This window comes from Rana temporaria (genome assembly GCF_905171775.1).
Source record: "Rana temporaria chromosome 3 unlocalized genomic scaffold, aRanTem1.1 chr3b, whole genome shotgun sequence".
NCBI lineage: Eukaryota > Metazoa > Chordata > Amphibia > Anura > Ranidae > Rana > Rana temporaria.
The window spans coordinates 76,254-89,243 of NW_024404424.1; the positions used below are offsets into that span (position 1 = coordinate 76,254).

The 12,990-nt window shown below is 52.6% G+C and overlaps 1 protein-coding gene across 2 annotated transcripts in view; it reads right to left on the minus strand.

Moving 5' to 3' along the window:
- NEURL4 (neuralized E3 ubiquitin protein ligase 4) overlaps positions 1–12,990 on the minus strand; it is a 74,268-nt gene that overhangs the window by 24,067 nt on the left and 37,211 nt on the right. For both annotated transcript variants that reach the window (XM_040334221.1, XM_040334220.1), the window contains exons 15-23: positions 11,617–11,792; positions 11,409–11,537; positions 4,846–4,991; positions 4,190–4,405; positions 2,472–2,570; positions 2,209–2,349; positions 1,957–2,121; positions 1,249–1,407; positions 93–272 (exon numbers count right to left, since the gene is read on the minus strand). In XM_040334221.1, coding sequence (XP_040190155.1) covers positions 93–272; positions 1,249–1,407; positions 1,957–2,121; positions 2,209–2,349; positions 2,472–2,570; positions 4,190–4,405; positions 4,846–4,991; positions 11,409–11,537; positions 11,617–11,792 — 1,411 coding nt within the window. The remainder of the gene's footprint in view (positions 1–92; positions 273–1,248; positions 1,408–1,956; positions 2,122–2,208; positions 2,350–2,471; positions 2,571–4,189; positions 4,406–4,845; positions 4,992–11,408; positions 11,538–11,616; positions 11,793–12,990) is intronic.

Below are 12,990 nucleotides of genomic sequence, written 5' to 3' on the forward strand. Positions count from 1 at the left end.
TACCAGGGACAGACCACCCACCATCATCACACCCATTGTACCAGGGAGAGACCACCCACAACCATCACACCCATCAGACCAGGGACACTGACCTGCTCGCACTGCCCGTACAGGTCCACTATGACGTAAGACAGCTCTGGTAGGTCCGGGACTCCGACCCCCTGATCCAATCCATTGATATAGAGGTGCAGCCCACCTGAGGAGTCCACCAGGAGGCCCAGGCACGTCCCCTCCGGACACAGGTCAAGATTGGGTCCATAACCTTCCCGGATCTGAGGAGAACATGACATCATAGTGTCAGAATAATGAGATCATAATATGAGGACACATCCCATTCCATTCCATCCACCTCCCCTCCCCCACACTACTACCACCGACTCACCTCTCCGCTCCTCCCCCCACAAGGCTCCAGTGTTGGCTGTGGGGAGCAGGGATATCCGCTGTGGTAATGGAGGCCCAGGCTTTGCTGTCAGGCAGGGGTGCTCGGACCACAACAAACGTCTGAACAATTCCTAACATCCTACTGTAGCGCAGCAGTCGGCTTTCTGCCCAGGCCGGAAATATTCCCAACATGACGAGGGCCCTGTGTGGTGAGCCGTCCTTCAATCTGTCCCCTTGGGCCCCTGGAGATGCCAAGATGGGGCCCTATATGGGGAATCCACAGCTCCACCCCTCCCAACACTAAGCACCGCCCCTGCAATTCAACTGCCAAATATAAGGAATTGATTGGGCAGCACAGACTGTTATATGAAAGTGGGCGGTGCTTATTGTTGGGATGGGTGGGGCAGCAGGTGAGGCCCCGTGGGAAATCTGGGCCTGGGATGGAAGGGGTGACTCCGTTACTGCTGATAATTTAGAATGATGAAGACCTCCGAGAAACGATCTGATTGGTGGAGGCTCTATGTGCAAAGAACTCCACCCATTGAAATGCTGAGGAAGGGATGTGGCATGCTTATCTGAAATGGAAAACGTTCTCCCTCTCAATCATTGGTCAGCACAGAGGATTCCCACAACGCCGGGCACCCCTCGGCTCCGTACAATACTGGGGACCCCCTCGGCTTCGTACAATACTGGGGACCCCCTCGGCTTCGTACAATACTGGGGACCCCCTCCGCTCCGTACAATACTGGGGACCCCCTCCGCTCCGTACAATACTGGGGACCCCCTCGGCTCCTTACAAAGCCGGGGACCCCCTCGGCTCCGTACAAAGCAGGGGACCCCCTCGGCTATGTAGAACGCTGGGGATACCTTGGTTCCGTTGCAGAGGACGGCGCTGCGCTGGAAGATCCAGGCGCTCCTCTTGATGGCGGCGGCTGTAGCTGGGAAGTTGAGCCTCTCCGGTGAAACGCCGACGACTCCCAAGGAGAGTGAAGATGTCCACCGCGAGGAGAGCTGGTCTATCCGCACCTAAATCGATAGAGGATAGGTTCTCACCAAATTATAACACCAACGTACACCACCCCGACCACCATACACAACCCCGGCCCCCATACACCCCCCGCCCGACCCCCATACACCCCCCCGACCCCCACACAACCCCCGTCCGACCCCCCGACCCTCATACACCACCCGACCCACACCCCCCTGACCACCCCACACCACCCCCCCCCCCCCCGACCCTCATACACCACCCCCTCCCCAACCCTCATCTCATACACCACCCCAAGACACTGCCAACATCCCATTTCACTTCTTATCACTCAATATACATCTCATACACCACCTTGTCTCCAAAATTAAGATACCACCACATACACCCCCCATCATACACGTCATACATCTCATACACCACCTTGTCTCCAGGATGAGGATACCACCACATACACCCCCCATCATACACGTCATACACCCCCCATCATACACCCCCCATCATACACCCCCCATCATACACCCCCCATCATACACCCCCCATCATACATCCCGGTCATTCTCATCATCAGAGGTCATCCCACGGACCTGGAAGAGGAAGAGACGAGGAAGAGGCTGGGCCAGGACCACGATGCCTTGGTTGTAGCTGGACACACGTGCCGCCGTTCGGTTCCCATGTGACAGTAGTATGTTCTTCCCATGATTCCCCATAAAATGTAAGGAGTGGGGCTGGAGGGCCGGGACAGGGTCACTCTGTAAATAACAGGAAGAGATTATCACCCTTGTGTCACCCTTCAGGAGGAGGGCGGCCTGTACAGCGGGCACGGGGTTGTCACTCACATGATGCTCAACGTCCTCCTCCTCTTCACTCTCAGATGTAACAGACGGTGGTTTGGTGGCATCGGATTCCTCTATGACCGAGGAACTGACGACGGATACAGCGCTAACACAGCCGTGCAAATCCAGGACAGCATGGACACCCTGGAGAGAAAGAGATCATCAGCCATGTCTCTGAATGGTGAGGACAGGTCTGTGTGTTCAGAGTGACTCCTGACTCCACTGCTAGGGGCATTGTATGTATGGAGTGGAGGTTTTCACCTCACCTTTGGAATGCCACTGGCTGCTGGTCCCATGTCCTCTCCATTGATTAGAATATGCATTGTGTCACCGCTGTCATGCCGTACTCCCAGCCTGCAGCCAACCTGTACAACATGGAGGACACAGGGAGAGTCATAAATACATGGAAGGACACAGGCAGAGTCATAAATACATGGAAGGGCACAGGAAGAGTCATAAATACATGGAAGGGCACAGGAAGAGTCATAAATACATGGAAGGGCACAGGAAGAGTCATAAATACATGGAAGGGCACAGGAAGAGTCATAAATACATGGAAGGGCACAGGGAGAGTCATAAATACATGGAAGGGCACAGGAAGAGTCATAAATACATGGAAGGGCACAGGAAGAGTCATAAATACATGGAAGGGCACAGGGAGAGTCATAAATACATGGAAGGGCACAGGGAGAGTCATAAATACATGGAAGGGCACAGGAAGAGTCATAAATACATGGAAGGGCACAGGGAGAGTCATAAATACATGGAAGGGCACAGGGAGAGTCATAAATACATGGAAGGGCACAGGGAGAGTCATAAATACATGGAAGGGCACAGGGAGAGTCATAAATACATGGAAGGGCACAGGGAGAGTCATAAATACATGGAAGGGCACAGGAAGAGTCATAAATACATGGAAGGGCACAGGGAGAGTCATAAATACATGGAAGGGCACAGGGAGAGTCATAAATACATGGAAGGGCACAGGAAGAGTCATAAATACATGGAAGGGCACAGGGAGAGTCATAAATACATGGAAGGGCACAGGGAGAGTCATAAATACATGGAAGGGCACAGGGAGAGTCATAAATACATGGAAGGGCACAGGAAGAGTCATAAATACATGGAAGGGCACAGGGAGAGTCATAAATACATGGAAGGGCACAGGGAGAGTCATAAATACATGGAAGGGCACAGGGAGAGTCATAAATACATGGAAGGGCACAGGGAGAGTCATAAATACATGGAAGGGCACAGGGAGAGTCATAAATACATGGAAGGGCACAGTGAGGCCCCATACTCACGACCAAACATGTCTGCTGAAACTGGTCCGCGGGCCAGTTTCAGCAGACATGTTCGGTCGTGTGTGGGCGCGAGCGGGCCGAATTCCAGCAAACATTTGCCCGCCGGGCCTTTTCCCAGCAGACAAATATTCCTGGACTTGTTTTAAAACAGTCCGCTGGAATCCTGCCCGCTCGGACATGTACGGTCGTCAGTACAGACCTACCGTACATGTCCAGGCGCCCGCCGTCCCTCGCATGCGTCGAATGACTTCGACGCATGCGTGGAAGCATTTTAAAGGCGGGCCGCCCACGTCGCTGCGTCATTGTCGCGGCGACACCGCGTCATCGACGCGGCGACACCGCGGACACGCCCCGCGTATTGTTTACGCGCGGACTTCTGTACGATGGTGTGTACAACCATCGTACAGAAGCCCTCTGGCAGACATGTATGGTGAAAACGGTCCGACGGACCGCTTTCACCATACATGTTTGTTCGTGTGTACCCGGCCGAAGAGTCATAAATACATGGAAGGGCACAGGGAGAGTCAAGGACATAATCAAGCTTCTCCTTCATATCCAACCACCATCCCCCAACCTCTCCTTCATATCCAACCACCGTCTCCCAACCTCATCTTTGTATTCCAACACCATTTCCCATTTGCAGGTCTGTGTCCCACAAATCTCCCCATCTGCCACCATACCCGGATCCTCTCCAGGCTGCTGCAGTAGTTGTCTCTGAGCCGCTGTCCGTTCCTCAAAACCTCAGACCCGGAGACCAGCCACGTGACCCGCGAGCGAAGATCTAGAGCCCTTGTTGGTAGCCCACCACCCAGGAAGGGGGCATCATGAGGAGGGATGGAGGTGACCCCCACGGAGCAGGATCCTGACCAGCGCGGATCCAGCCTTTCCACTTTCACCTGGAAGAGAGACAAGACAATATAACAAGAAGGAGAAACAAAATGTCACCTACCCCCCCCCTTATCTCTGCCTTCCCATCTACCTGACCACTACTATTCCTTTCTCTCCCCCACCAGCCTCTTCCTTCTGTGTCCACCCACCCCTGACTTCTCTCCGTCCACCCATCCTGTCCTCTACCCGACTCTCCCTCCTCTCCGTCCACCCGTGTCTCTCTCTCTCTCTCCTGCCCACCTTTTGTGACGCCTGTACTGCCATATTTTCTCTGATGTCTACGCCTCCCCCTCCCCCCAAGTCTGTCCTTCATCCTCTCTCTCCCTTGTCTGTCTCTTGTGTTTGCCTCCCTCATCTCTCCATCACCCTTTCTCACCCCCCTCTGCCCTGTCTCCCTCCTCGTCCCCCTCTCCCTTCTGCTGCCCCCCATTGTCTCTCCCCCTCTCACCTCAAACACCTCACCAGGGAGGAGTTCATGATTGCTGAAGACGATCCCATCGCCATATCCGGCACATCTCTCCGCCCGACTCCCATCACATAACACCGTCACGTTCTTCCCGCACATAATATGGAACCGGTGCGACACGCTGGGCACTGCCGGAGAACACAGACAGTTTATATTACAGAGTCTGATGGGGCTGGAAAAGTAACACCTCCCCCTCCAAGTCATCAGGAGACCAGAACTTCAAAGTATAAAACAGCATGTGATCCCTTTCCTCTCACATGACGGTGTTGATCCTTTGGGATTGGTCATTTAGGCACCCAGCCCTGTCACATGGGGGCGGGGACAGAGTATACAGCTGTGACTGAGCTCTAAACGTGAGCCGCACACCCCGCGGGAGAAGCCGTACGTGCTCAAAAAAAAAAAAACCCCGTGGGAGGAGCCACACAAGCCTGACACCCCGTCGGAGGAGTCGCACGCGCCCAACACCACGCAGGACCAAATCGCACGCACCCAACACACCCCGCAGGAGGAGCCGCACGCTTTCCAAAAAAGGGATTTTTAATACAGCTTACCTGTAAAATCCTTTTCTTGGAGTACATCACGGGACACAGAGCGGCATATTCATTACTATGTGGGTTATATGGAGTACCTTCAGGTGATTTGTAGCAAGCAGTATGCCTCCCAAAATGGTCCCCATAAGAGGGGTGGGAGCTCTGTGTCCCGTGATGTACTCCAAGAAAAGGATTTTACAGGTAAGCTGTATTAAAAATCCCTTTTTCTTTCTCGTACATCACGGGACACAGAGCGGCATATTCATTACTATACGGAATGTCCCAAAGCAATGCTTTAATGAGGGGAGGGAGACATCTTTCCAAGACAAAAGGATTTAAATTAGAGGTACACTCAAATAATAATAAATCCAACTTAGTCAAGAAAATAAATTTAAATTAAGGGTGCCCCCGGTTCTGAGGGTCTTAAATCACAGCCTGCAGCACTGCCTGCCCAAAGGCTGTATCTGTGTTCCTTCTTATGTCCAACTGGTAGAATTTTGTAAACGTGTGGACAGAAGACCAGGTTGCCGCCTTGCAAACTTGAGCCATAGAGATCTGGTGGTGTGCTGCCCAGGAGGCGCCCATGGCCCTAGTAGAATGAGCCTTTAATGATACTGGAGGAGGCAACCCTTTCAAGCCGTAGGCCTGAGTGATTAATTGCTTAATCCACCTCGAGATGGTGGACTTTGCAGCTGCCTGCCCCTTCTTGGGCCCATCCGGTAATATGAACAGCACATCTGTTTTCCGAAACTTCTCTGTAGCTTTAAGATAGGCCTTCATGGCCCTGACAATATCCAAGGTATGCAGCAACCCTTCCTTTCTGGAAGTAGGTTTAGGGAAGAAGGATGGTAATACCAAATCCTGGTTCAGATGAAAACTGGATATAACCTTCGGTAGGAAGGAAGGATGAGGGCGGAGAACGACCTTGTCCTTATGTAAAATAAGATATGGTTCCTTACAGGATAAGGCTGCCAGTTCCGATACTCTTCTGGCGGAAACTATGGCGACCAAAAATACTAACTTCCTTGTCAGTAAAACCAAAGGAATTTCAGCCAACGGCTCAAACGGTTGTTTCTGTAAACTTGACAGAACAAGATTTAAATCCCACGGACAAAGCAGGGATTTAACTGGAGGATTAATACGCAAGACCCCTTGAAGGAAGGTCTTAACCAGCGAGTGGGTGGCCAGCGGCCGCTGAAACCATACTGACAAAGCTGAATCTATCCTTTGATTGTGCTTAATGCCAATCCTTTATCCACTCCTAGCTGGAGAAAACTTAATACTCTATCGATGGTAAACTTGCGAGAAAGCCATCGCTTGGACTCACACCAGCCTACATAGGCCTTCCAGACCCTGTAATAAATCACCCTAGAGACCCGTTTCCTGGCTCTGATTAGGGTAGAGATTACTTTCTGAGACAGACCTCTACCCCTGAGAATCAGGGATTCAGCTTCCAGGCCGTCAAATTTAGATGCCGTAAGGCAGGGTGGAGGATCGGGCCTTGCGAGAGCAGGTCTGGCCGTAGAGGAAGAGTCCAAGGGTCGCCCACTGCCATCTTCAGGATTAGTGAGTACCATGCCCTTCTGGGCCATGCTGGAGCTACCAGGATAACTGGTATGTGCTCCACCCTGATCCTGCGCAGCAGGCGGGGTAGTAACTGGAGCGGGGGAAATGCATAAAGAAGTTTGAACTGATGCCAAGGGCAAACTAACGCATCGTTTCCGCAGGCTCTGGGATCCCTTGTGCGGGACATGAACCTGTCTAGCTTCTTGTTCAGTCTCGATGCCATGATATCCACGTCCAGCACTCCCCATTTCTGGCAGAGTGTCTGAAAGACCTGTGGATGCAGAGACCACTCCCCCGGCAACAGAGTCTGGCAACTTAAGAAGTCCGCCTGTAGGTTGTCCACTCCGGGAATGAATATAGCCGATATGCAGGGCACATGAGCCTCTGCCCACAGGAGAATCAAGCTCACCTCCCTTTGAGCGGCTTGACTCTTGGTTCCCCCTTGGTGATTTAAATATGCCACGGCCGTGGCATTGTCCGATTGTATTCTCACCGGGAACCCCTGCAATTTGGACATCCAAGCCCTGAGGGCTAGTCGAGCAGCTCTGAGCTCCAAGATGTTGATGGGCAACTGCTTCTCCGCCGTTGCCCAAGTACCCTGGCGAGTGCAACCATCCAAAATTGCTCCCCAGCCCATCAGGCTGGCGTCTGTGGTTACTATCTTCCAGGTCACAGGACTGAAAGTCTTTCCCTTCAGGAGATTCTGAGGGTTTAACCACCAAGATAGACTTTGCCGCACTCTTGGTGAGAGTGGCAAAGGAATTTCTAAGGCCTGAGGCCTCTTGCTCCATGCTGACAGGATGGCTGCCTGCAGGATGCGAGTGTGGCTCTGAGAGTACGGAACCGCCTCGAATGTGGCCACCATCTTGCCTAGTAGTCGCATACATAGGCGAACAGTTGGCCTTTTCTTTCTTAGAACTATTTGTATTAGCTCCTTGATGGCCTTGACCTTTAATAGGGGTAGGAACACCTTCTGTTGTTCTGTGTCTAACCTCATGCCGAGATATTCCAACTGCCTTGTGGGCTGGAATGCTGATTTTTCTCGATTTAGGACCCAGCCGAACCTCTCGAGGTACTGAACCGTGAGGGCCACTGCTCGTTCCAGGCAAGGAGACGAGTGATCTATGACCAGGAGGTCGTCCAGGTAAGCTAGGACCGTGACCCCTTGGGTCCTTAGATTGGCTAGGATTGGGGCTAGGACCTTCGTAAATACCCGGGGGGCCGTAGCCAACCCGAAGGGGAGCGCCACAAATTGGAAATGACGCTGAGCCACCGAAAAGCGTAGAAATACTTGATGTGGCTGAAAAATTGGCACATGAAGGTAAGCATCCTTTATTGAAGTCGTCTTTCAGGAGCACGGCGGCTGCTGACCGAATAGATTCCATCCGGAATGAGCGGACCCTTAGGTACGCATTTACTCCCTTTAAGTCCAAAATTGGCCTGACAGCGCCGTTGGGCTTTGGGATGATAAACAGATTGGAGTAGAAACCTAGTCCCTGTTCCCAGACTGGTACTTCTACTATCACTCCCTGGCATAGTAGATGACTCAATGCCGCCATTAATGCGGCTCCTTTCACAGGATCGCTTGGTACCCTTGACTCCTGATAATGAGGAGGAGGAAATCTTAGAAATTCTAGCTTGTAGCCTGTGGCCACGGAAGACCGTACCCATCTGTCGGGAATATTGGCCTCCCAAACCTCTGCAAAGAGACGCAGTCTGCCCCCTACCATCGTGGGTGGGGGCGCCCCTTCATAAGGCCGACTTGGGGGCTGGCTTCGCTGGCTTGCGATACCACTGCTTCTTGCCCCCAGCGGCCTGTCCCTGCGGCCTATTGTTAAAAGTTTGATCTTGCAGGAGGCCGTCGATACTGCTTGGTATTAGAGGGCCCCTGCCCAGGGGAGGGCTGTCGTTTAAACGCAGGCCCCCGGAATTTCTTCTTGACTGGTAAAAGAGTACTTTTGCCGCTTGATATGGTCTGAATGTATTTATCCAGATCTTCTCCGAAGAGTCGTCCTCCATGGAAGGGGAACCCTACCAGAAGTTTTTTGCACGGGGGCTCTGCCTCCCAATTCTTCAACCATAAGAGTCTTCTCATATGGATTAGAAATAACGATAAAACGTGAGGCTTGCTGGATAGAATCTTTGATAGCATCCACCGTAAAGTGTATAGCCCTGGGCACATCCGAAAACTCCTCTGCCTGCTGGGCAGGGATAAGTTTAAGCATCTGCTTGGCTTGATCCGATAATGCTTGAGCGACCCCAATCGCAGCCACAGCGGGCTGTACTACTGCCCCTGCCGAAGTAAAGGAGGCCTTAAGTAGTGTTTCCAAGCGCTTATCAACCGGATCCTTAAACACCTGCAAGTTCTCTACAGGACAAGTTAAAGATTTGTTCACACAGGAGATGGCTGCATCCACAGCCGGGGGCGCCCACCTCTTGGAGAATTTTTCCTCCATTGGATATAAGACAGAGAATTTTTTAGGTGGTAAAAAGATTCTATCTGGTTTGGCCCAATCCTGATATATAACATCCTCTAGTAGAGAATGGACCGCAAAAATTGCGTTGCTTTGAGGCGCCCTTAATGAGCCTAAAGCTGAAACCGCCGATACTTGAGGTTCTGGTACGGGTAACTTAAATGCCCCATGGACCATGTCCGTTAAGGCTTGCACCCACAAACTCTCCCCTTGGGAGGCTGAACCAGGCTCCTCAGCATCCGGATCCTCGATCTCTGAACCACCCTGGTCCAAAACGTCAAGTTTATCCAATTCCCCTAGGGAAAGGATCTCTGTGTCTGAGGGTTCCTGTTTGGGTGACGGAGACCTAGTCCGCTTTCTACCCGGTATAGCCTTAGCTATCATCTTTGCCACTCTTTTCTCTAGTTCTCCTAAAGAAACAGCAAGCACCCTCTCAGTAACAAACCCGGGTTGGACTGACCTGAACCAGCCCCAGCACCAGATCCCCCAGAAGGTCCCACCAAGGCGTGCCCTGATATGTCCTGTGGGGAAAGCAGCGGCATAGCCGTATCCGAGCCCTCGGAATTTGCAGGGGAATCCCCACCCTTTGTAACCTCTGACCCAGAAGCCATGGTACAATACTGAGGTATACCTGCTATCACCCAGCCACTGAGTAGCTTAAAGGGAATTTACCGGTTTGGGAACGGTAGCAACTAACGCCCAAACCGAGAAGGGAGATCAGAATGTTCCTTCCTTTAACTCTCTTTTTCTTTTTTTTTCTTTTTTTAAGAATAGGAAAAAATACTCTGTCTCTTTTAAAGTATTGCCAATAGCCATCTGCTGAAAAAAGGAAAAAAGAAAACCTATCTGTAGGTTTGACAGTCTATTTAAAAAGACTGCAATTTTTTCCTTCCGCCACCGGGTGTCTCAGCGCGCTCTGCCTGCGTCCTCCTCCTCTCCTTAGCTCAGAACGATACTGAGCTTGGCAGCTTGTGGAAGGGCCGCCCCTTCCCTTTATTGTCATTCGCTGCCCACAGGACCCGCCCCCCCTCCAGCCAATGGCACGAAATAGCGTCTATATCTCGGGCGCGCGTGCACCCGTCGGCAGGGGGGGGGGCCCATCGCACATGGAGGAGAACGGAGCTGCGCAGCACCCAGCCAGGTAAGCCCTCAGGTAGGTCACAGACCTCCTCCTTAGCATGGGAAACAGCCCCCCTTTAGGTCACAGTATTCCCACACCTAGCGCCAGCAGCCACTGCCTATCCAAAGCAATACATAACAGGGAGGTCACATCTATGGGGGAAAAAACATAGAATCATCCTGTCTCTGTCATAGACATAGTGACTCACTTGCCAATGCAGAGCATACTCAGGCATGTCCCCCCCCAGGGAACCTGCCGCGAACCAAGTTCCGCAAGCTCCCCCTTACTTACCTGCTCCATGCCGCAGGACTTTTGCACAGCAAGAGGTCCAATCTTCCCCCATCTCCGTGGGTGGCGTCTAGACCTTCAGGCCCTGGGTTCCTATGAAGGAGCCACTGTCCTGGGCCCATATAGCACCCTGGCAAACAGGAGCTTTAGGTACCAAAAAGGTTCTAAGTCCTGGGACCAGGGTCCAGCTCTCTAAAAAGAGAAGCGTTATGGGCAAAACCCCATGGCTTTGGGGTCCGGATACTGTCCACTTTAGCACTGAGGCCCTTGGACAGATCCGGTTAGCCTGCCTTGATCCCAAGGATGTGGAGGCAAAGCTAATCCATGACCAACCCCTAAGACACTGGCGTAAAAACTGAGGTACTCCTCCTATGGGAGGGGGTTATATAGGGAGGGGACTTCCTGTTTGAGATTGCCAGTGTCCATCACCTGAAGGTACTCCATATAACCCACATAGTAATGAATATGCCGCTCTGTGTCCCGTGATGTACGAGAAAGAAAAACCTGTGGCAGGAGCCACACACACCTGACACCCTGTGTGAGGAGCGGTACGTACTGCCAACTTACCTGGTGAAGGAGTAGGGAAGGATTTATCTGTCACGTGACTGGCCGATAAGCTGTTATCAATAAGACCGCTACCGCCAGTCAGGGACACCTGGACACACTGTCCATACAGGTCCACCACAGCAAAGATATCTGCAGAGGAGAGCCAAGGGTTAATGACAGTGGGTGGGTGGGGAGGGAGGGGCAGCAGTGCATTGTGGGTGGAGCTCACCCCTTTCAGAAGGAAGTCCTGTACAGGCCACGCCCTGGTCCACACCATCAATATAATAGTGAAGGTCTCCCCTGGTCGTCTTCATCATTCCGATACGGGACGCCGATCCCAAAGAATCCAGATCACATCCATAGTTGGTCCTCAGAGTGTTGCCATCCTGCATGATGGCTGTGCCACTAGAATAATCAGAGAAAGGGTTAGGACCCTCACAGGGCCATCAATCACCTTCTGGGCAGTGGGAAAAAAAAACTGAGGAAAGGTTGGGACCATTATGGGGTCTTCCATCCTCTTTTGGGGGCCAAGGGGGCTGTGCCATTGTCAAGAACAGAGGAAAGGTTGGGACCATTATGGGGTCTTCCATCCTCTTTTGGGGGCCAAGGGGGCTGTGCCATTGTCAAGAACAGAGGAAGGGTTGGGACCATCATGGGGTCTTCCATCCTCTTTTGGGGGCCAAGGGGGCTGTGCCTTTGCAAGAACAGAGGAAAGGTTGGGACCATTATGGGGTCTTCCATCCTCTTTTGGGGGCCAAGGGGGCTGTGCCTTTGCAAGAACAGAGGAAGGGTTGGGACCATCATGGGGTCTTCCATCCTCTTTTGGGGGCCAAGGGAGCTGTGCCTTTGCAAGAACAGAGGAAGGGTTGGGACAATCATGGGGTCTTCCATCCTCTTTTGGGGGCCGAGGGGGCTGTGCCTTTGCAAGAACAGAGGAAAGGTTGGGACCATCATGGGGTCTTCCATCCTCTTTTGGGGGCCAAGGGGGCTGTGCCTTTGCAAGAACAGAGGAAAGGTTGGGACCATTATGGGGTCTTCCATCCTCTTTTTGGGGCCAAGGGGGCTGTGCCTTTGCAAGAACAGAGGAAGGGTTGGGACAATCATGGGGTCTTCCATCCTCTTTTGGGGGCCAAGGGGGCTGTGCCTTTGCAAGAACAGAGGAAGGGTTGGGACAATCATGGGGTCTTCCATCCTCTTTTGGGGGCCAAGGGGGCTGTGCCTTTGCAAGAACAGAGGAAGGGTTGGGACCATCGTGGGGCCTTCCCTCCTCTTTTGGGGGCCAAGGGGGCTGTGCCTTTGCAAGAACAGAGGAAGGGTTGGGACCATCATGGGGTCTTCCATCCTCTTTTGGGGGCCAAGGGGGCGGTGCCTTTGCAAGAACAGAGGAAGGGTTTGGACCATCGTGGGGCCTTCCATCCTCTTTTGGGGGCCAAGGGGGCTGTGCCTTTGCAAGAACAGAGGAAGGGTTGGGACCATTATGGGGTCTTCCATCCTCTTTTGGGGGCCAAGGGGGCTGTGCCATTGTCAAGAACAGAGGAAGGGTTGGGACCATCATGGGGTCTTCCATCCTCTTTTGGGGGCCAAGGGGGCTGTGCCATTGTCA